Below are 21,923 nucleotides of genomic sequence, written 5' to 3'. Positions count from 1 at the left end.
ACCACGATCTCCTCGGCCAGTCTGTGGCGACGAGTATGACGCGGCTGCAATCGGATCTGATTTTTGCGCAGTACTCTGGGCAAGATTGCCAGAGGTGGAAACACATATGGGAGCCGGAACTGCGACCAATCTTGCACTAAGGCGTCTGCCGCCAGAGCCCTGTGATCGCGCGATCGTGCCATAAATGCCGGGACCTTGTTGTTGTGCCGAGACGCCATTAGGTCGACGTCCGGCACCCCCCAGCGGCGACAGATTTCCTGAAACACGTCCGGGTGAAGGGACCATTCCCCTGCGTCCATACCCTGGCGACTGAGGAAGTCTGCTTCCCAGTTTTCTACGCCCGGGATGTGAACTGCGGATATGGTGGATGCTGTGTCCTCCACCCACATGAGGATTCGCCGGACTTCCTGGAAGGCTTGCCGACTGTGCGTCTCTCCTTGGTGGTTGATGTATGCCACCACTGTGGAGTTGTCCGACTGGAGTCGGATCTGCGCTCTTTCTCCACTGCTGGAAAGCTAGTAGGGCAAGATACCCTGCCCTGATTTCCAGAACATTGATCTGAAGGGTGGACTCCTGCTGAGTCCACGTCCCCTGAGCCCTGTGGCGGAGACAAACTGCTCCCCACCCTGACAGACTCGTATCTGTCGTGACTACTGCCCAGGATGGGGGTAGGAAGGATCTTCACTGTGACAATGAGGTGGAAATACGCCACCATTGCAGAGAGTCCTTGGCCGTCTGGGAAAAGGAGACTTTCCTGTCCAGGGAGGTTGACTGCCCGTCCCATTGGCGGAGAATGTCCCATTGAAGTTGGCGCAGATGAAACTGCGCAAAGGGAACTGCCTCCATGGCTGCCACCATCTTCCCTAGGAAGTGCATGAGGCGCCTTAAGGGGTGCGACTGGCCTTGAAGGAGAGACTGCACCTCTGTCTGCAGTGAACGCTGCTTGTTCAGCGGAAGCTTCACTATCGCTGATAGAGTGTGAAACTCCATGCCGAGATACGTTAGTGATTGAGTCGGTGACAGATTTGACCTTGCCAAATTGATGATCCACCCGAAAGTCTGGAGAGTCTCCAGTGTAACATTCAGGCTGCGTTGGCATGCCTCGAGGGATGGTGCTTTGACGAGTAGATCGTCCAAGTAAGGGATCACCGAGTGTCCCTGAGAGTGCAAGACTGCTACCACTGCTGCCATGATCTTGGTGAACACCCGTGGGGCTGTCGCCAGACCGAATGGCAGAGCTACGAACTGAAGATGGTCGTCTCCTATCACAAAACGTAGAAAACGTTGGTGCTCCGTAGCAATTGGCACGTGGAGATAGGCATCTTTGATGTCTGTTGAGGCAAGGAAGTCTCCTCGAGACATTGAGGTAATGACGGATCGGAGGGATTCCATCCGGAACCGCCTGGCGTGCACATGATTGTTGAGCAGTTTTAGGTCCAGAACAGGACGGAAGGAGCCGTCCTGTTTTGGAGCCACAAAGAGATTGGAGTACAAACCCTCGCCCTCGTTCCTGAGGGGGGACAGGGATCACCACTCCTTCTGCTCTTAGAGCGTCCACCGCCTGCTGCTGGGCATCTGCTCGGTGGGGAGGTGGGGCCGTTCTGAATAATGGAGTCGGAGGACGAGAACAGAACACTGTCCTGTGCACGTGAGCACAATGTCCGTCACCCACCGGTCTGTGACCTGTGGCAGCTAAATGTCGCCAAAGGCGGGGGAGTCTGCCATCAACCGCGGATGCGGAGAGAGAGAGAGAGAGCTGAGAGTCATGAGGAGACCGCCTTGGTAGCGGTTTCTCCGGCTGCCTTCCTTGGGCGTGATTGAGCCCGGCCGGAATCTGAGCCCGTCTGAGGTTTTGTAGCCCTTTTGCACGAGGACAATTGGGACCTGCCCGAGCTTGGGAAGGACCGAAACCTCGACTGTACTTTTAGGACAGTTTTAATAGGGTAAGTCGCAGTGCAGACATTGCGGGGTTACGGACGCCTCTGCGGTACAGATGTACATGTGCTCAAGGCCAGCTGCGCAAGAACAGCTGAACAGGTTAGGTTGCCTATACGGCTGTGAATGCCGTGGCAACCGACACGCCGATAGCCTCCTAGACAGATTTCAACCAGAGTCCATCTGTCTGTGAATGGCAACTTTAAGTGAAGCCCCATCTCCAGTGCAACTATGTCTCTAGACGCAAGCCTGGAGATTGGAGAATCCACCTTTGGACCCTGGGTCCAGCGCTTGACCACGTCAGGGGAAAAGGGATAACGTGTATCTTTAAAAAACGTTTGGAGAAAACGCTTATCTGGTAAGCGTGGTGTTTCTGGACTGCTTCTCTGAAGTCAGCGTGGCCAGAAAAATACTCCATATCCGTTTGAGATACTGAAAAGGGACTTCTCCTGCTGTGAAGCTGACTCCTCCACTGGGGGAGCTGAGGGAGAAAGATCCAACCTTCCATTGATGGATGCTATAGGATCATTCCGTATGGCGTTACCATCCGGTGTATCCGGATTGAGAGCGATGTCAGGATCAAAGTCCTGGAGAGCTGCCTTATCATACAGAGAGTCCTCCTGGGACCCCCCCGTTCCAAATGAGGTTGGTCAGGAAGATTGCCCATGGCCTGTCTGGACTGCAAGTCTCTATCTTATGACAATATATCTGTCGAAACTGCAACTCCGTCCCTGTCCTTGGACAGGGTTGACAGGTGGTTTCTTTGGCCACGACTAGTAGAGACCCCGGCAGACGAAGTGCTAGAGACCCCGGCAGACGAAGTGCTACAGGGGAGCATGCACACAATGGGACGGTGTCATGAATAGCATCCCATGTAGTAAAAACAGCACTGAAAATCTGTGTTGCTTTTTTGCCGCTGCCGACTAGCCATCTAGAAGTATATAGCCAAGAATGGTGACCGTACAGTGCAATGTATAGCATACAAGCATAAAGTACAAATGAACACTGCAGCACAAGCAATACAAGCAGCATAGAAGCCTATGCCCTGGCACCCCTGCTCTTCTGCTGCTGTAGACTAGTCATCTAGGGGAATATAGCCCAGAAGAGTGACCATACAGTGCGATGCATAGCATACAAGCACAAGTACAAATGCACACTGCAGCCCATGCAATACAAGCAGCATAGAAAAAAACCTGTGCCCCAGCACCTTTGGTTTTCTGCTGCTGTAGTCTAGCCATTCCAGGAGAATATAGCTAAAACTAGCGACTGTACAGTGCAATGTATAGCATACAAGCATAAATACAAATGAACACTTCAATACGTTCAATACAAGCAGCATAGAAAGCCTGTGCCTTAGCACACCTGCTTTCCTGCTGCTGATGTGTCGCTCTCCAAGCGGGCATATAGCGACCTATGCAGTTAAAATACACATGTACACACTGCAGTATATATTGGGGTCAGCACTATGTGTGCCGCTTACCGCCCGCCTATAAGCGGGTGTATGGTCGCCACCGTCCTGCCTGGTTGCCGAAAGTCCGAGCTCGGACTGCAGTAATGGCTGTCGGCGTCTTCCCCAGCTCGTGTGAGGAGGGGCGGGCCGTGGGCGTGCCCCAAGTCAGAGCGGGAATCCGGCGTCCGACAGTGTGCAGTGAGAGGGCTGGAGCATGTAAAAAGGCTCCAGCCCTCGGCGCTGCTGATTGCTCAGCGTCTGTCCCCTTCCCTGAGTGACAGGGAGGGGGCGGGAACGAAGCGGCACTAGGCCGCAGAAGCCGGGGACTGGATTTATAAGCGCCGCCGCCGTAAAAGCGCGGTCGGCGCCCAGTCCCCGGCGAACTACAAGTCCCAGCCGCGCCGCCGCTCCCGGAGCGTCCGGCGCGGTAGTTCCCAATACACAAAGTCACTCAGCAAAGCTGCAGTGACTGTAACCCTTTACTGTCCCCGGCGCACTAGCACACCCAGCAAGTCTGGAGTGTGCTGTGTCTGTGTGTCCGGGGACACAGAGTACCTGTAATGGTGCAGGGCCTAAAGGGGGGTGCGGTGGGCACTTGGTGTGCCCTGTCAGTAGGTATGGTGGGTAGAGAGGAGCATAATGTCCCTGAACGGTACCCAGCTCCGTATCCAGCAGGTTCAAATGGGTCTGTGGATGGAGCCCGGCGTCAGAGCTTTGAGGCCGGCAGGATCCCACTTCCTCAGAGCCCCTCAGGGGGATGTGGAAGGAAAGCAGCATGTGGGCTCCAGCCGCCGTACCAGCAATAGGTACCTCAACCTTACAGCACCATCAACGGGTGAGAAGGGAGCATGCTGGGGGCCCTATATGGGCCCTCTTTTCTTCCATCCGAAATAGTCAGCAGCTACTGCTGACTAAAATCTGTGGAGCTATGCATGGATGTCTGACCTCCTTCGCACAAAGCTTGAAAACTGGAGAACCCGTGATACCACGGGGGGGTATAGCCAGAAGGGGAGGGGCCTAGCACTTTTTAGTGTAGTGCTTTGTGTGGCCTCCGGAGGCAGTAGCTATACCCCAATCGTCTGGGTCTCCCAATAGAGCGCTGAAGAAATATAAATATACATATACATATACATATATATATATATATATATATATATATATATATATATATATATATATATATACACTCCGGCACCCTAGGGGGACCAGCACTGGGTGACCGGTGTGGCTTACCGACCGCCCAAAGCGGTGTGTGTCCACCAGATTCCCTGCCTTAGGTCTCCCAGAGCTGCAGAGCTCGTTCCTGAAATCCTCCACCGGCAGAATGTGTAAAAATGGCTGCCGGAGCTCTCAGGGGAGGAGGGAGCCGTGGGCGGCGACTAGTAAAGTGCGGGAATCTGGTGCCCCACAGTGATCAGTGAGGGGGGGGGAGAAAACCTAAAGTATGCTCCAGCCCTCACTGCCGACGTCAGGTCGACCGTCCCGCCCTTACCCCTGACTGGCAGGCCCGGGGGCGGGAGTTATGGTACTAGGCCGCAATGAAGCCGGGGACTAAATTTAATACCGCGGCCGACAAACAGGCGCGGTCGGCGCGGAAGTCCCGGTCGTCACAAAACCAGAAGCAGCTGCAGCGTCTGTGAAACAAGCGCTCCATGCACCGTCCCCATGGGGACACAGAGTACCTTTGGATGCAGGGCCCTGTCCCTGAGGATACAAAGACTCCTGTCCGGCAGATTCCCACAGGGGCTGCGGAGGGAGCCCGGTCCCAGTGAATGGATGACCGGTTAGGATCCCTCTTCTCCCAGAGCCTCTAAGGGATGGTGAAGGAAAACGGCATGTGGCTCCAGCCTCTGTACCCGCAATGGGTACCTCAACCTTAACAGCACCGCCGACTTAGTGGGGTGAGAAGGGAGCATGCCGGGGCCCTGTGGGGGCCCTCTTTTCTTCCAACCGATAAAATCAGCAGCTGCTGCTGACTAAAATGGGAGCATGAGTGGATGTGTGCCTCCTTCAACACAAAGCTTAAAACTGAGGAGCCCGTGATGCACGGGAGGGTGTATAGGCAGAGGGGAGGGGTTACACTTTTTTCAAGTGTAATACTTTGTGTGGCCTCCGGAGGCAGAAGCTATACACCCAATTGTCTGGGTCTCCCAATGGAGCGACAAAGAAAGGATGAAGATATATAAAAATAAAGAAAAATAAAAATAAGATTTTTTTTTTTACTTTGTGCCAAATTTATAAATCGTGTATGACCTTTTGAAGTTGTTTGGTATCACAAACATAAATACCGGAAGACAAAACAGGAATAATAATAATAGTAAAGATGATTATTATTATTCCTGTTTTGTCTTCCGGTATTAGTTGATGTTTATGATACCAAACAACTTCAAAATGTCATACACGATTTATAAATTTGGCACAAAGTAAAAAAAATAATCTTTTTTTTTTTAATATCTTCATTCTTATAGTCATCCATATTTCTCCATATTCCTTCATCCATATTTTTATATAGCACCAACATATTTACAGTGTGGGAAGAAACCGGAGTACCTGGAGGAAACCCACACAAACCCGTGGAGAACATACTCCAACTCCTTGCAGATGTTGTCCTTGGTAGGATTCGAACCTAGGACCCCAGCGCTGCAAGACTGCAGTGCTAACCACTGAGCCACTGTGCCGCCACAGGAAAAATAGTATATAACAAAAAAACAAAACAGGCAAATGATCGGTGCCAAAGTGATTAAAAGGCATTCCAGATACACCAATATTCCTCGAGAGTAAGTGTAAAAGTTAATAATTGAATCGCTGAAGTCTATCACACTTCATATGTGATGCTAAAGGCCGCTTTACACGCAACGACATCGTTAACGCGATGTCGGTGGGGTCACGGAATTCGTGACGCACATCCGTTCTAGTTAGCGATGTCATTGCGTGTGACATGTACGAGCGACCGCTAACGATCAAAAATACTCACCTTATCGTTGATACGCTGCCCAGTTCCCGAATATCGTTGCTGTTGCAGGACGCAGGTTGTTCGTCGTTCCTGCGGCAGCACACATCGCTACGTGTGACACCGCAGGAATGAGGAACCACATCGTACCTGCGGCCTCCCGCAATGAGGAATGAAGGAGGTGGGCGGGATGTTCATCCCGCTCATCTCCGCTCCCTTCACTTCTATTGGGCGGCCGCTTAGTGACGTCGCTGTGACGCCGAACGAACCGCCCCCTTAGAAAGGAGGCGGTTCGCCGGTCACAGCGACGTCGCTAGGCAGGTAAGTAGTGTGACGGGTCCGAATGATGTTGTGCGCCACGGGCAGCAATTTGCCCATGAAACACAACCGACGGGGGTGGGAATGCACGCTAGCGATATCGGTAACGATATCGCAGTGTGTAAAGCAGCCTTAAGTGCCGCAGGGGCTGCATAAATATAGCAATTCAGTTGAACATTATATTTTTGAATGCATTTACACCAGATACACATCCAAAGCAGTAATATACTATACAGTGGAACCTCAGTTAACGAGTAACCCAGTTTGCGAGCATTTCGCTTAACGAGCAAAGCTTGTTGTAAATTTGTAACTCAGTTTACGAGCAAGCTTTGCCGTATGAGCAAATTCTCGCCGCACACAATTCCGGTTCCGTACATCCACCACGCTCTAACCCGCACAAACACACACATACTTGCATACATATTATGCTCACCTTACCTTCCGTTCCATCGCCGGCCTCCCGGTTCTTGTAATTCGCCGGTACAGGATGTGTATCTGGTAACCATCGCGACGAGGAAGGAAGTTCCACTGTGAGCAGCTACTCAAAGGCAGCGCACTGACCAATCAGAGGCAAGCGGATCATGCCTTTGACGTCAGCGCTCTGGCAGTGGATGTTCTGGCATTGCTCGTGATGGTTACCCGATACACATCCTGTACCGGCAAACTACAAGAACCAGGAGTCTGGCGATGGAACGGAATGTGAGGTGAGCATAATATGTCTGTGAGTGTGCGTGTGTTTGTACATGTGTGAAATGGCACAATAGGGGACCAGGATGGGACATTGCACAAGTTGTGGAACGAATTGTCTGCATTGCAATGATTTCCAATGGGAAATGTTGCTTTGCTAGAAGAGTAACTTGGTTTACAAGCACAGTCCCAGAACGGATTGTTCTCGTTAACCAAGGTTCCACTGTATATAGAATAGCAGCTAACCAACTAGTCTTAAATCTAAAACCATTACCTTTCAACTGATTTTCCGCATACTGTGTCCCATTTATCCCTCACTTCTCCAAGAAGATGGTCTAATTTCTGCACATCATCACTTAGTGCAGCCTTTTCCTTTAATGCACGTCCAGTCCTGACCGTCGTGTCATAAACAGGCTGTTTACTGCCTAAAGTTTTCTGGAATTCCTGTTGTAGGAAAAAGAGGTTTGGAGTTTTAGTGCAAAGAAAGATCCAGACCTTCCAACATAGCAGAAGCAAAAAGACGAGCAATTCCATAGAACACCAAGGTAAAATGTAATCAGGCTATAACACTCTTGTGGACAACACATAAAGGCTCATACACAATCTAACCTTGTGCTTAGAAAGCTGCAGTTTAATCTTGTCTGGATCATTGGAGATTTCTAGTTCAGAATCCAAATGATTCTCAGCTTCTTCCAACCAGTCAACCAATTTCTTCCAGGCTTCATGGAACTAAAGTAGAGACAAAAGTTTTCTATTTCTACCCTTCGACACATGCTGTAAACAATTTCCAAAGGAAAGCAATGACATTAATCACCACCATACAGTACACTGTTACACAGGTTTAGGGCATAAACAAATAACAGGAGTGCTTCTATAAATGAAGGCTGTGCAGGAATTACCTATTTGCTCCCCAATTTCCTAGCGCCTTGTACAAACCTGCTTGGCTCTCTTTCGCGCGTCATCCAGAGAGCGTCCTCGCTCCACAGATCTCTGCACCACTTTTTCCCATCTAGACTGGACACTTAGCAGGAGATTCTTTATCAGGACCACATCCTGCTTCTGGCTCAGAAACTTTAGCTGGTTACCGGTTTTGTCCAAATCAATAATTTGCTCCCGATGAACATTAACCTCATTTACAAAAACCTAGGATGAAATAAAAAAAATATCGTATTCATGTCAAAGTGATGTTAGCCATAGGATAAAGAAAAACCATAACGGAATGGGTTTTTCCCCATGAAATTACCTTATGCTCGTCAATCTGAAACAGAACAGTGTCCAGGATGAGGCTGGGAGGGGGCGCGATGTTCAGGCTCTGCTCCGCTTGGGTCAGCCAGTTGATGAAGTCTTGCAGTGAATTCTGGAAGTCGGTGGCTAGGTTGAGCGCTTCTTCCAATTTCGCCTATTGGTATAAACAAATCCCAATTGTGTGTAATCGCAGCCATTAACACCATTTGAAAAAGATGAGATGAGAATGCTAAAATCAGTGTCCAGCCTGTCCGATGAAAACCTACCTTCCTCTCGTCCACTTTGTTGTTGATGTTCTGCCATTTTCTCTTCAGAAGGCCAACGTTCTGCTCAGTGACGGAGCCGGCAGAATCGTCTCGGCTCAGAAGCATCAGCTGCCCCTTGTCCAGAAGCTGCTTATACAGCTCTTCATTTGCTTTCACTTCAGCATACAATTCCTTCAATGATAAGGTAGTGGTGTGAGCCACACTGATATATATAATTCAGCAAGACAAAACTGACACTGAATATGTGTGGATTTCTAATAGCCGCATTATTAATCCCCCCACTCCCCTTCCCCAGGGTAGACCTGTCCGGCAGGAGGTTATGCATTTCACTCATCTGTGCAGAAACAGATAACATCTGTACTACAAGACCGTATAATGTACCAGTGTAATCTGGGCAGGAGTTTCTCCAGCCATACCGCTGCCTAGATAACCATCTTACCATGTGAGCCTGCAGCTGCTCCCGGGCGGTCTCTGGGAGCCCACCAGTGGGCTTGGCGGCTGACAGCTGGCCTTCTATTCTGCTCTGCCATTGGATGAAATCCTCAATCTCCCCAGTGAACCCTTGAGCCTACAAGGTAAACCAAAATGAGTAACGCTTAAATAATACATTACAGGCAAAGCAACATGAATAAGTGGGTAGTAGTAGAAAACCTGTTCAACAAAAGCTTAAGAGTTGTCTGGGACTGTAACATCAACGGCTTATCCATAGGATAGGTGATCAATGTCTGATGGGACACCCCGGCATTGCCGCCGATCAGCTTTTCTCGAGCCAGTTGCCAGTCAGAACTGCTTAGTTGCGGCTGCACAGCTACTTTTATAGTGGCCATGGCTGGGTACTGTATATCTATCTCCTATTCAGATCAGTAGGGGGCAGATGTGCAGTATCTGGCAGTGGCCACTATTCCATTCACAGAACTGGGCTGTGCAGCTCCGCATCTGAGTAGTTCTGTCGGCGGCAGTGTGAGCAACTGATCGGCAGCAGTGGCAGGTGTTGCAACCCCACCGGTCCCAAAAATAGGTCAAGAATGTTACAGTCCTGGAAACATCTTTAATAATAAATAGATGTAATAAAAAACAGCCTGCAAGATTCTCCCACATATATGCCAGTTCACTAAGAATCCCTTAATGTGCTCACTATTTCTAAAACATATTGTAGCAAAATTAGGCAGCTTAAAATGACTCAGACCTGAAACGTTAAGGGAATTTGTCATCAGGTTTCTGCTTCTCCAATCTGAGAACAACATAACGTAGGGGCAGAGACCCTGATCCAGCTGTGTGTCACTTACTGGACTGCTAGCAGTCTCTTTGATAAAATCACTGCTTATCTGTTGCAGATCTACCAGATCTCTCAATGCTGAGCTCTGCATAACCCCACCCACATCACTAATTTCCAGCTTTTTGTGTACATTGTGTATAGGCAGAAAGCTGTCAATCAGTGGTAGAGGTATAGTTATACAGAGCTCATGAATATGGAGGACTACATGGCAATAGATTTACTAGTCCTCTAGTGATCATCTCCAGCTGATAAAACACTGAATTTATCAATACTACAGGAAAACAGCCCAGTAAGTGACACTGGAATCAGGGTCTCTGCCCCTACATGTTTCTGCACTCAGATTAGGTGGCAAAAACCTGGTGACGGATTCCCTTTAAGAGGAGAGGCATGGACGCTGCTCCAGTTAATCAGCGTGAGGACAGAGTGGCCTAATTTTGACACTATATAGTATATCAAAACGATGACCTCCTCAAATGCCTTGTACAAAGTGCCGAGATCCTGCTCAGAAGCAACCTTGTTTATGAGAAGGACAGACCTAGAAGTCCTATTCTACTAACCTGCTGAAGAGCCATGTCCAGCTGCAGCTCCCTCTCCTCCGTTTTCTGGAGCACGGACTCCCACAGCTGGTTCAGCATTTGCAGACGACTTCTTAGGCTGTTGACATCGTCTCCGGCACTGGACTCCAGCAGCTCGTTCCCAGCCTTGATGACAGTTTTCACTGTGCTCTCATGAGCGAGCACATCATTTTTAAGTACCTGCATATAAATTGGTGGAAAGAAGGGAATTTTGTTACTTACCGTAAATTCCTTTTCTTCTAGCTCCTATTGGGAGACCCAGACGATTGGGTGTATAGCTACTGCCTCCGGAGGCCACACAAAGCATTACACTAAAAAGTGTAAGGCCCCTCCCCTTCTGGCTATACACCCCCAGTGGGATCACTGGCTCACCAGTTTTAGTGCAAAAGCAAGAAGGAGGAAAGCCAATAACTTGGTTAAACAAATTCACTCCGAGTAACATCGGAGAACTGAAAAACCGTTCAACATGAACAACATGTGTACCCGAAAAAACCCAAAAATCCCGAAGGACAACAGGGCGGGTGCTGGGTCTCCCAATAGGAGCTAGAAGAAAAGGAATTTACGGTAAGTAACAAAATTCCCTTCTTCTTCGGCGCTCCATTGGGAGACCCAGACGATTGGGACGTCCAAAAGCTGTCCCTGGGTGGGTAAAGAAATACCTCATGTTAGAGCTGCGAAGACAGCCCTCCCCTACGGGGAGGCAACTGCCGCCTGCAGGACTCTTCTACCTAGGCTGGCGTCCGCCGAAGCATAGGTATGCACCTGATAATGTTTGGTGAAAGTGTGCAGACTCGACCAGGTAGCTGTCTGGCACACCTGTTGAGCCGTAGCCTGGTGTCGCAATGCCCAGGACGCACCCACGGCTCTGGTAGAATGGGCCTTCAGCCCTGATGGAACCGGAAGCCCAGCAGAACGGTAGGCTTCAAGAATTGGTTCTTTGATCCATCGAGCCAGGGTGGCCATAGAAGCCTGCGACCCTTTGCGCTTACCAGCGACAAGGACAAAGAGTGCATCCGAACGGCGCAGGGGCGCCGTGAGGGAAATGTAGATTCTGAGTGCTCTCACCAGATCTAACAAATGTAAATCCTTCTCATACCGATGAACTGCATGAGGACAAAACGAAGGCAAAGAGATATCCTGATTAAGATGAAAAGAGGATACCACCTTCGGGAGAAACTCCTGAATGGGGCGCAGCACTACCTTGTCCTGGTGGAAGACCAGGAAGGGAGCCTTGGAAGACAGCGCTGCTAGCTCAGACACTCTCCGAAGAGATGTGATCGCTACCAGAAGAAGGGAATTTTGTTACTTACCGTAAATTCCTTTTCTTCTAGCTCTTATTGGGAGACCCAGACGATTGGGGTATAGCTACTGCCCTCTGGAGGCCACACAAAGCACTACATTAAAAGTGCAAGGCCCCTCCCCCTCTGGCTATACCCCCCCGTGGTATCACGGGTTCTCCAGTTTTAGTGCCAAAGCAAGAAGGAGGAAGCCATTAACTGGTTTAAACAAATTAACTCCGAATAACATCGGAGAACTGAAAAACCGTTCAACATGAACAACATGTGTACCCGCAAACAACAAAAAAACATCCCGAAGGACAACAGGGCGGGTGCTGGGTCTCCCAATAAGAGCTAGAAGAAAAGGAATTTACGGTAAGTAACAAAATTCCCTTCTTCTTCAGCGCTCTATTGGGAGACCCAGACGATTGGGACGTCCAAAAGCTGTCCCTGGGTGGGTAAATAAATACCTCATGTTAGAGCTGCAAAACAGCCCTCCCCTACGGGGAAGTCACTGCCGCCTGCAGGACTCTTCTACCTAAGCTGGCATCCGCCGAAGCATAGGTATGCACCTGATAATGCTTGGTGAAAGTGTGCAGACTGGACCAGGTAGCTGCCTGGCACACCTGTTGAGCCGAAGCCTGGTGACGTAATGCCCAGGACGCACCCACGGCTCTGGTTGAGTGGGCTTTTAGCCCTGAAGGAACCGGAAGCCCCGCAGAACGGTAGGCCTCTAGAATTGGTTCTTTGATCCATCGAGCCAGGGTGGCTTTAGAAGCCTGCAACCCCTTGCGCGGACCAGCGACAAGGACAAAAAGTGCATCGGCACGGCGTATGGGCGCCGTGCGGGAAATGTAGATTCTGAGTGCCCTCACCAGATCTAGCAAACGTAAGTCCTTTTCATACCGGTGAACCGGATGAGGACAAAACGAAGGCAAGGAGATATCCTGATTAAGATGAAAAGAGGATACGACCTTAGGAAGAAACTCCGGAATAGGGCGCAGCACAACCTTGTCCTGGTGGAACACCAGGAAGGGAGCCTTGGATGACAGAGCTGCCAGCTCAGACACTCGCCGAAGCGATGTGATCGCAACAAGAAACGCCACTTTCTGCGACAGCCGAGAAAAGGAAACTTCCTTCAGAGGCTCGAAGGGCGGCTTCTGGAGAGCAACTAGTACCCTGTTCAGATCCCATGGATCTAACGGTCGCTTGTACGGGGGCACAATATGACAGACCCCCTGCAGGAACGTGCGCACCTTAGGAAGACGTGCTAGACGCTTCTGAAAAAACACGGATAGTGCCGAAACTTGCCCTTTAAGGGAGCTGAGCGACAAGCCCTTTTCTAACCCCGATTGCAGGAAGGAAAGAAACTTGGGTAATGCAAATGGCCAGGGAGACACTCCCTGAGTAGAGCACCAGGATAAGAAAATCTTCCACGTCCTGTGGTAGATCTTAGCAGAATTCGACTTTCTAGCTTGTCTCATTGTGGCAACCACTCCTTGAGATAATCCTGCAGATGCTAGGATCCATGACTCAATGGCCACACAGTCAGGTTCAGGGCCGCAGAATTCTGATGGAAAAACGGCCCTTGGGACAGTAAGTCTGGTCGGTCTGGCAGTGACCACGGTCGACCGATCGTGAGATGCCACAGATCCGGATACCACGACCTCCTCGGCCAGTTTGGAGCGACGAGTATGATGCGGCTGCACTCGGATCTGATCTTGCGTAGCACTCTGGGCAAGAGCGCCAGAGGCGGAAACACGTAAGGGAGCTGAAACTGCGACCAATCTTGAACCAAGGCGTCTGCCGCCAGAGCTCTTTGATCGCGCGACCTCGCCATGAATGCCGGGACCTTGTTGTTGTGCCGGGATGCCATTAGGTCGACGTCCGGCACTCCCCAGCGGCGACAGATTTCCTGAAACACGTCCGGGTGAAGGGACCATTCCCCTGCGTCCATGCCCTGGCGACTGAGGAAGTCTGCTTCCCAGTTTTCTACGCCTGGGATGTGAACCGCGGATATGGTGGATGCTCTGTCCTCCACCCACATTAGAATGCGCCGGACTTCTTGGAAGGCTTGCCGACTGCGCGTCCCTCCTTGGTGGTTGATGTATGCCACCGCTGTGGAGTCGTCCGATTGGATTCGGATCTGCTTTCCTTCCAGCCACTGCTGGAAGGCTTGTAGGGCAAGATACACTGCTCTGATTTCCAGAACATTGATCTGAAGGGTGGACTCCTGCGGAGTCCACGTCCCCTGAGCCCTGTGGTGGAGAAACACTGCTCCCCACCCCGACAGACTCGCATCTGTCGTAACTACTGCCCAGGATGGGGGCAGAAAGGATCTTCCCTGAGATAATGAGGTGGGAAGGAGCCACCATTGTAGAGAGTCCTTGGCCGTCTGGGAAAGCGAGACTTTCCTGTCCAGGGACGTTGACTTCCCGTCCCATTGGCGGAGAATGTCCCATTGAAGTGGGCGCAGATGAAACTGCGCAAAGGGAACTGCTTCCATGGCTGCCACCATCTTCCCTAGGAAATGCATGAGACGCCGCAAGGGATGCAACTGGCCCTGCAGGAGAGATTGCACCCCTGTCTGTAGTGACCGCTGCTTGTTCAGCGGCAGCTTCACTATCGCTGCTAGAGTATGAAACTCCATGCCAAGATACGTTAGTGACTGAGTCGGTGATAGGATCGACTTTGGAAAGTTGATGATCCATCCGAAAGACTGTAGAGTCTCCAGCGTAGCATTCAGGCTGTGCTGACATGCCTCCTGAGAGGGAGCTTTGACCAATAAGTCGTCTAGGTAAGGGATCACCGAGTGTCCCTGAGAGTGCAAGACTGCTACCACCGCCGCCATGACCTTGGTGAAGACCCGTGGGGCTGTCGCCAGACCAAATGGAAGAGCTACGAACTGAAAATGGTCGTCTCCTATCACAAAACGTAGAAAACGTTGATGTTCTGTAGCAATTGGCACGTGGAGATAAGCATCTTTGATGTCTATTGAGGCAAGGAAGTCTCCTCTGGACATTGAGGCAATGACAGAGCGGAGGGTTTCCATCCGGAACCTCCTGGCGTGCACATGTTTGTTGAGCCGTTTTAGGTCCAGAACAGGACGGAACGAGCCGTCCTTTTTTGGAACCACAAAGAGATTGGAGTAAAACCCTTGCCCTTGTTCCTGCGGAGGGACTGGGATCACCACTCCTTCCGCTTTTAGGGAATCCACCGCCTGCAGCAGAGCATCTGCTCGGTCTGGATGTGGGGAGGTTCTGAAGAACCGAGCTGGAGGACGAGAATTGAACTCGATTCTGTACCCGCGAGACAAAATGTCCGTCACCCACCGGTCTTTGACCTGTGACATCCAAATGCCGGAAAAGCGGGAGAGCCTGCCCCCGACCGGCGATGCGGAGGGGGGGGGCTGGAAGTCATGAGGTAGCCGCTTTGGAAGCGGTACCTCCATTTGCTTTCTTGGGGCGTGTGTGAGTCCGCCACGAATCTGAGTTTCTTTGCGTCCTCTGAGTCCCTTTGGACGAGGTAAATGGTGTCTTGCCCGAACCTCGAAAGGACTGAAACCTCTGCTGCCACTTTTTCTGCTGAGGTTTGGATGTTCTGGGTTGTGGTAAAGAGGAGTCTTTACCCTTGGACTGCTTAATGATGTCAGCCAATGGCTCGCCAAACAGTCTATCTCTAGACAAAGGCAAACTGGTTAAACATTTTTTGGAACCAGCATCTGCTTTCCAGTCCTTTAACCACAAGGCTCTGCGCAAAACCACCGAATTGGCGGACGCCATTGAGGTGCGACTGGTAGATTCTAGGACCGCATTGATAGCGTAAGACGCAAACGCCGACATCTGCGTGGTAAGGTGCGCCACTTGCGGCACTGCTGGATGCATGATAGCATCCACTTTTGCTAAGCCAGCTGAAATAGCCTGGAGTGCCCATACGGCTGCGAATGCCGGAGCAAACGACGCGCCGATAGCTTCATAGACAGATTTTAACCAAAGGTCCATCTGTCTGTCATTGGCATCTTTAAGTGAAGCGCCATCCTCCACTGCAACTATGGATCTAGCTGCAAGTTTGGAAATCGGGGGGTCTACCTTTGGACACTGTGTCCAGCGCTTGACCACCTCAGGGGGGAAAGGGAAACGCGTATCTTTAGATCGTTTAGAGAAACGCCTTTCTGGGTGAGCGTCGTGCTTCTGGATTGATTCTCTGAAATCAGAGTGATCTAACAAGGCACTCAATTTACGCTTGGGATAAAGGAAACGGAACTTCTCCTGCTCCGCAGCCGCCTCTTCTGCTGAAGGGGCTGGGGGAGAAATATCCAACAGCCTATTGATGGCTGAGATAAGGTCGTTTACCATGGCATCCCCATCCGGGGTATCCAGGTTGAGAGGGGTTCCAGGAGTGGATTCCTGATCACTGTCATCAGACACATCACAGGGAGACTGATTGCGCTGAGACCCTGAGCAGTGTGAAGACGTCGAGGGTCTTTCCCAGCGAGCTCGCTTAGGGTGGCTGGGGCCATCATCTGAGTCATAATCCTCGGCCTGTGAAGCCGGGGACCCCCCTGTGGGCTGGATACATTCCAAGTAAGGGGGACCTGAGGACAGAGGCCTCGCCGTGCCCAGAGACTGAGCCCCATGCATAGATTGCAAGGTTTCAAGGATTTTTGCCATAGACACAGACATATTATCAGCAAAAACTGCAAAGTCTGTCCCTGTCACCGGGGCAGAACTTACAAGCGTCTCAGCCTGGGTCGCTACCTCTCCTGACTCCGGCTGGCGAAGCAGCACCGGGTCGGAGCATTGCACACAATGGGGGTCATCGGAGCCTGCTGGTAGATTAGCCCCACATGCAGCACACGCAGTATACACAGCCCTTTTTGCCTTGGCCGCCTTGCGTTTTGAGGATGACATGTTGCTGCTTCCACAGAGCGATCTGGGATATGCAGCCAGAAGCGCACCTCACAGTGCAAGAAATATAATATCTATATATCTGTACCCAGTACACTGATACACAGTGAGGCACTAGAGGGACCAGCACAGAAAAATCGCTTACCGCCCGCTTAAAAAGCGGGTGTGTGGTCGCAAGATAGCCCCTAGTCCAGGTCTCCCAGAGCCTTGCGTCCTTCCTCCAGCCAGGCATGCATGTAATGGCTGCCGGCGTCTCGAGAGAGGAAGGGGGGCGGGCCCTGGGCGTTCCTGGCCAAGAGCGGGAAGCCTGCTTCCCTCTGTGCCAAGTGAGAGGGCTGGAGCATGTAAATCAGGCTCCAGCCCTCGTCGCTGCTAGCGAACAGCGTCTCTCCCCTACCCTGAATGACAGGGTGGGGGCGGGAACGAATCGGAGCTGCCGGCGTCCTAGGCCCAAAAAAGCCGGGGACTAAATTTATAACCACCGCCGCCGTAAAAGCGCGGACGGCGGATCCCCGGCGCACCACAAGTCACAGCAGCGCCGCCCGGTCCAGAGGGGGTCGGCGCTGCGTTCCCATACACAAAACATCCCCCAGTAATCTGTAGGGACACTGGCTCCAACGTTGCGGTCCCCGGCGCACTACAACACCCAGCCAGCCCGGAGTGTGTCTGTGCCTGCCGGGGACACAGAGTACCTGTATGATGCAGGGCCTGTCCCTGATCGTACTCCTGCTCCGTCTCCATCAGGTTCTAATGGGTCTGTGGATGGAGCCCGGCATCAGAGCTGAGAGGCCGGCAGGATCCCACTTCCACAGAGCCCTACCAGGGGATGTGGAAGGAAAACAGCATGTCAGGCTCCAGCCCTGTACCAGCAATAGGTACCTCAACCTTACAACACCATCCAGGGGTGAGAAGGGAGCATGCTGGGGACACTATATGTGTCCTCTTTTCTTCCATCCGAAATAGTCAGCAGCTACTGCTGACTAAAATCTGTGGAGCTATGCATGGAATGTCTGACCTCCTTCGCACACAAAGCTAAAAACTGGAGAACCCGTGATACCACGGGGGGGTATAGCCAGAGGGGGAGGGGCCTTGCACTTTTAATGTAGTGCTTTGTGTGGCCTCCAGAGGGCAGTAGCTATACCCCAATCGTCTGGGTCTCCCAATAGAGCGCTGAAGAAAAGCCACTTTCTGTGATAGTCTAGAAAGGGAAACCTCCCTCAGAGGCTCGAAGGGCGGCTTCTGGAGGGCAACTAGTACCCTGTTCAGATCCCATGGATCTAACGGCCGCTTGAACGGGGGTACAATATGACAAACCCCCTGCAGGAACGTGCGCACCTTAGGAAGGTGTGCTAGACGCTTCTGAAAAAAAAAAACGGATAGCGCCGAGACTTGCCCTTTAAGGGAGCCGAGCGACAAACCTTTTTCTAACCCAGATTGCAGGAAAGAAAGAAAGGTAGGCAATGCAAATGGCCAGGGAGACACTCCCTGAGCAGAGCACCAGGATAAGAATATCCTCCACGTTCTGTGGTAGATCTTAGCGGACGTGGGCTTCCTAGCCTGTCTCATGGTGGCAACGACCCCTTGGGATAATCCTGAAGACCCTAGGATCCAGGACTCAATGGCCACACAGTCAGGTTCAGGGCCGCAGAATTCCGATGGAAAAACGGCCCTTGGGACAGTAAGTCTGGTCGGTCTGGTAGTGCCCACGGTTGGCCGACCGTGAGATGCCACAGATCCGGATACCACGCCCTCCTTGGCCAGTCTGGGGCGACGAGTATAACGCGGCTGCAGTCGGATCTGATCTTGCGTAGCACTCTGGGCAAGAGTGCCAGAGGTGGAAACACATAAGGGAGCCGGAACTGCGACCAATCTTGCACTAAGGCGTCTGCCGCCAGAGCTCTGTGATCGCGGGACCGTGCTATGAAGGTTGGGACCTTGTTGTTGTGCCTGGACGCCATTAGGTCGACGTCCAGCCTTCCCCAGCGGCTACAGATTTCCTGAAACACGTCCGGGTGAAGGGACCATTCCCCTGCGTCCATGCCCTGGCGGCTGAGGAAGTCTGCTGCCCAGTTTTCTACGCCGGGGATGTGAACTGCGGATACGGTGGAGGCCGTGGCTTCCACCCACATCATAATCCGCCGGACTTCCTGGAAGGCTTGCCGACCTTGGTGATTGATGTATGCCACCGCTGTGGAGTTGTCCGATTGAATTCGGATCTGCTTCCCTTCCAGCCACTGTTGGAAGGCTAGTAGGGCAAGATACACTGCTCTGATTTCCAGAACATTGATCTGAAGGGTGGACTCCTGCTGAGTCCACGTACCCTGAGCCCTGTGGTGGAGAAACACTGCTCCCCACCCTGACAGACTCGCGTCTGTCGTGACTACCGCCCAAGACGGTGGTAGGAAGGATCTTCCCTGTGATAATGAGGTGGGAAGAGGCCACCATTGCAGAGAGTCCTTGGCCGTCTGTGAAAGGGATACCTTTCCTGTTCAGGGATGTTGAATTCCCGTCCCATTGGCGGAGAATGTCCCAATAAAGAGGACGCAGATGAAACTGCGCAAACGGAACCGCCTCCATTGCCGCCACCATCTTCCCGAGGAAGTGCATGAGGCGTCTTAAGGAGTGCGACTGACCGTGACGGAGAGTCTGCACCCCGGTCTGTAGTGACCGCTGCTTGTCCAGCGGAAGCTTCACTAGCGCTGAGAGGGTATGAAACTCCATGCCAAGATACGTTAGTGATTGGGTCGGTGACAGGTTTGACTTTGAGAAGTTGATGATCCACCCGAACGTCTGGAGAGTCTCCAGCGCAACATTCAGGCTGAGTTGGCATGCCTCCTGAGAGGGTGCCTTGACAAGTAGATCGTCCAAGTAAGGGATCACAGAGTGTCCCTGTGAGTGCAAGACTGCTACCACTGCCGCCATGACCTTGGTGAACACCCGTGGGGCTGTCGCCAGACCAAATGGCAGAGCTACGAACTGGAGATGTTCGTCTCCTATCACAAAACGTAGAAAACGTTGGTGCTCTGTAGCAATCGGCACGTGGAGATAAGCATCTTTGATGTCTATTGATGCTAGGAAATTTCCTTGAGACATTGAGGCAATGACAGAGCGGAGGGTTTCATCCGGAACCGCCTGGCCTCCACGTGCTTGTTGAGCAGTTTTGGGTCCAGAACGGAACGGAAAGAGCCGTCCTTTTTTGGCACCACAACCAGATTGGAGGAAAACCGTGTCTTGTTCCTGAAGAGGAACAGGGATTACCACTCCTTCTGCCTGCAGAAGAGCATCGGCTCGGTGGGGAGGTGGGGACGTTCTGAAGAATCGAGTCGGAGGACGAGAACAGAACTCTGTCCTGTGCACGTGGGCACAATGTCCCTCACCCACCGGTCTGTGACCTGTGGCAGCTAAATGTCGCCAAAGGCGAGCGAGTCTGCGATCAACCGCGGATGCGGAGAGATGAGAGAGCTGAGAGTCATGAGGAGACCGCCTTGGTAGCGGTTCCTCCGGCTGCCTTCCTTGGGCGTGATTGAGCCCCCGGAAGCTGAGCCCCTCTGAGGCTTTTCAGCTCTTTTGGACGAGGACAATTGGGACCTGCCCGAGCTTGGGAAGGACCGAAACCTCGACTGTCCTTCCAGGACAGCATTAATAGGGTAAGTCGCAATGCAGACATTGCGAGGTTACGGACGCCCCTGCGGCACAAATGTACATATGCTCAAGACCAGCTGTGCAAGAACAGCTGAAAAGCTTAGGGTGCCCATACGGCTGTAAATGCCGGAGCAACCGACACGCCGATAGCCTCATAGACAGATTTCAACCAGAGTCCATCTGTCTAGCAGCTTTAAGTGAAGTCCCATCTCCACTGCAACTATGCTCTAGCCGCAAGCCTGGAGATTGGAGAATCCACCTTTGGACCCTGGGTCCCGCGCTTGACCACGTCAGGGGGAAAAGGATAACGTGTATCCTTAATACGTTTGGAGAAAACGCTTATCTGGTAAGCGTGGTGTTCCTGGACTGCTTCTCTGAAGTCAGCGTGGCCAGAAAAATACTCAATATACTTTTGAGCTACTGAAATGGGACTTCTCCTGCTGAAGCTGACTCCTCCGCTGGGGGAGCTGAGGGAGAAAGATCCAACATTCCATTGATGGACGCTATAGGATCATTCCTTTGGCGTCACCATCCGGTGTATCCGGATTGAGAGCGGTGTCAGGATCAAAGTCCTGATGAGCTACGTCTGCCTCATCATACAGAGAGCCTCCTGGGACCCCCCCCCGGAGCACCGATTCTATTCCAAATGAGGGTGGCCAGGGAGCAATGATCCAGATTGCCCATGGCCTGTCCGGACTGCAAGTCTCTATCCCATTGCAACTCCATCCCTGTCCTTGGACAGGGTTGACAGGTGGTTCCTTTGGCCACGTCTAGTAGAGACCCCGGCTGACCAAGTGCTACAGGGGAGCATTGCACACAATGGGGTTCAGTGCCGTGGAACAGTATCACATGCAGCAAAAACAGCATCGAAAGCCTGTGTTGCTTATATGCTGCTGCCGGCTAGCCATCTAGGATATAGAGCCAAGAATGGCGACCGTACAGTGCAATGTATAGCATACAAGCATAAAGTACAAATGAACACTGCAGCACATGCAATACAAGCAGCATAGAAAGCCTGTGCCTTGGCACCCCTGCTTTTCTGCTGCTGTAGACTAGCCATCTAGGGGAATATAGCCCAGAATAGCGACCATACAGTGCAATGTATAGCATACAAGCATAAGTACAAATGAACACTGCAACCCCTGCAATACAAGCAGCATAGAAAAAACCTGTGCCTCAGCACCCTTGCTTTTCTGCTGCTGTAGTCTAGTCATTCTAGGCGAAAATAGCCCAGACTAGCGACCGTACAGTGCAGTGTATAGCATACAAGCATAAATACACATGAACACTTCAGTACATGCAATACAAGCAGCATGGAAAGCCTGTGCCTTAGCACCCCTGCTTTCCTGCTGCTGATGTGTCGCCATCTAAGAGGGCATATAGCCAAAAATAGCG

The 21,923-nt window shown here is 51.6% G+C and overlaps 1 protein-coding gene across 20 annotated transcripts in view; it reads right to left on the bottom strand.

Moving 5' to 3' along the window:
* MACF1 (microtubule actin crosslinking factor 1) overlaps positions 1 to 21,923 on the bottom strand; it is a 519,073-nt gene that overhangs the window by 87,669 nt on the left and 409,481 nt on the right. For all 20 annotated transcript variants that reach the window (XM_075336189.1, XM_075336201.1, XM_075336203.1 and 17 more), the window contains 7 exons: positions 10,685 to 10,882; positions 9,291 to 9,419; positions 8,852 to 9,022; positions 8,584 to 8,739; positions 8,277 to 8,483; positions 7,950 to 8,069; positions 7,615 to 7,784 (listed from right to left, as the gene is read on the bottom strand). In XM_075336189.1, coding sequence (XP_075192304.1) covers positions 7,615 to 7,784; positions 7,950 to 8,069; positions 8,277 to 8,483; positions 8,584 to 8,739; positions 8,852 to 9,022; positions 9,291 to 9,419; positions 10,685 to 10,882 — 1,151 coding nt within the window. The remainder of the gene's footprint in view (positions 1 to 7,614; positions 7,785 to 7,949; positions 8,070 to 8,276; positions 8,484 to 8,583; positions 8,740 to 8,851; positions 9,023 to 9,290; positions 9,420 to 10,684; positions 10,883 to 21,923) is intronic.

The sequence above is a fragment of the Anomaloglossus baeobatrachus genome, chromosome 2 (assembly GCF_048569485.1).
Source record: "Anomaloglossus baeobatrachus isolate aAnoBae1 chromosome 2, aAnoBae1.hap1, whole genome shotgun sequence".
NCBI classification, from domain to species: Eukaryota; Metazoa; Chordata; class Amphibia; order Anura; family Aromobatidae; genus Anomaloglossus; species Anomaloglossus baeobatrachus.
Note: the sequence above shows the minus strand (reverse complement) of the source record. Positions and strands in the feature narration are given on the sequence as shown.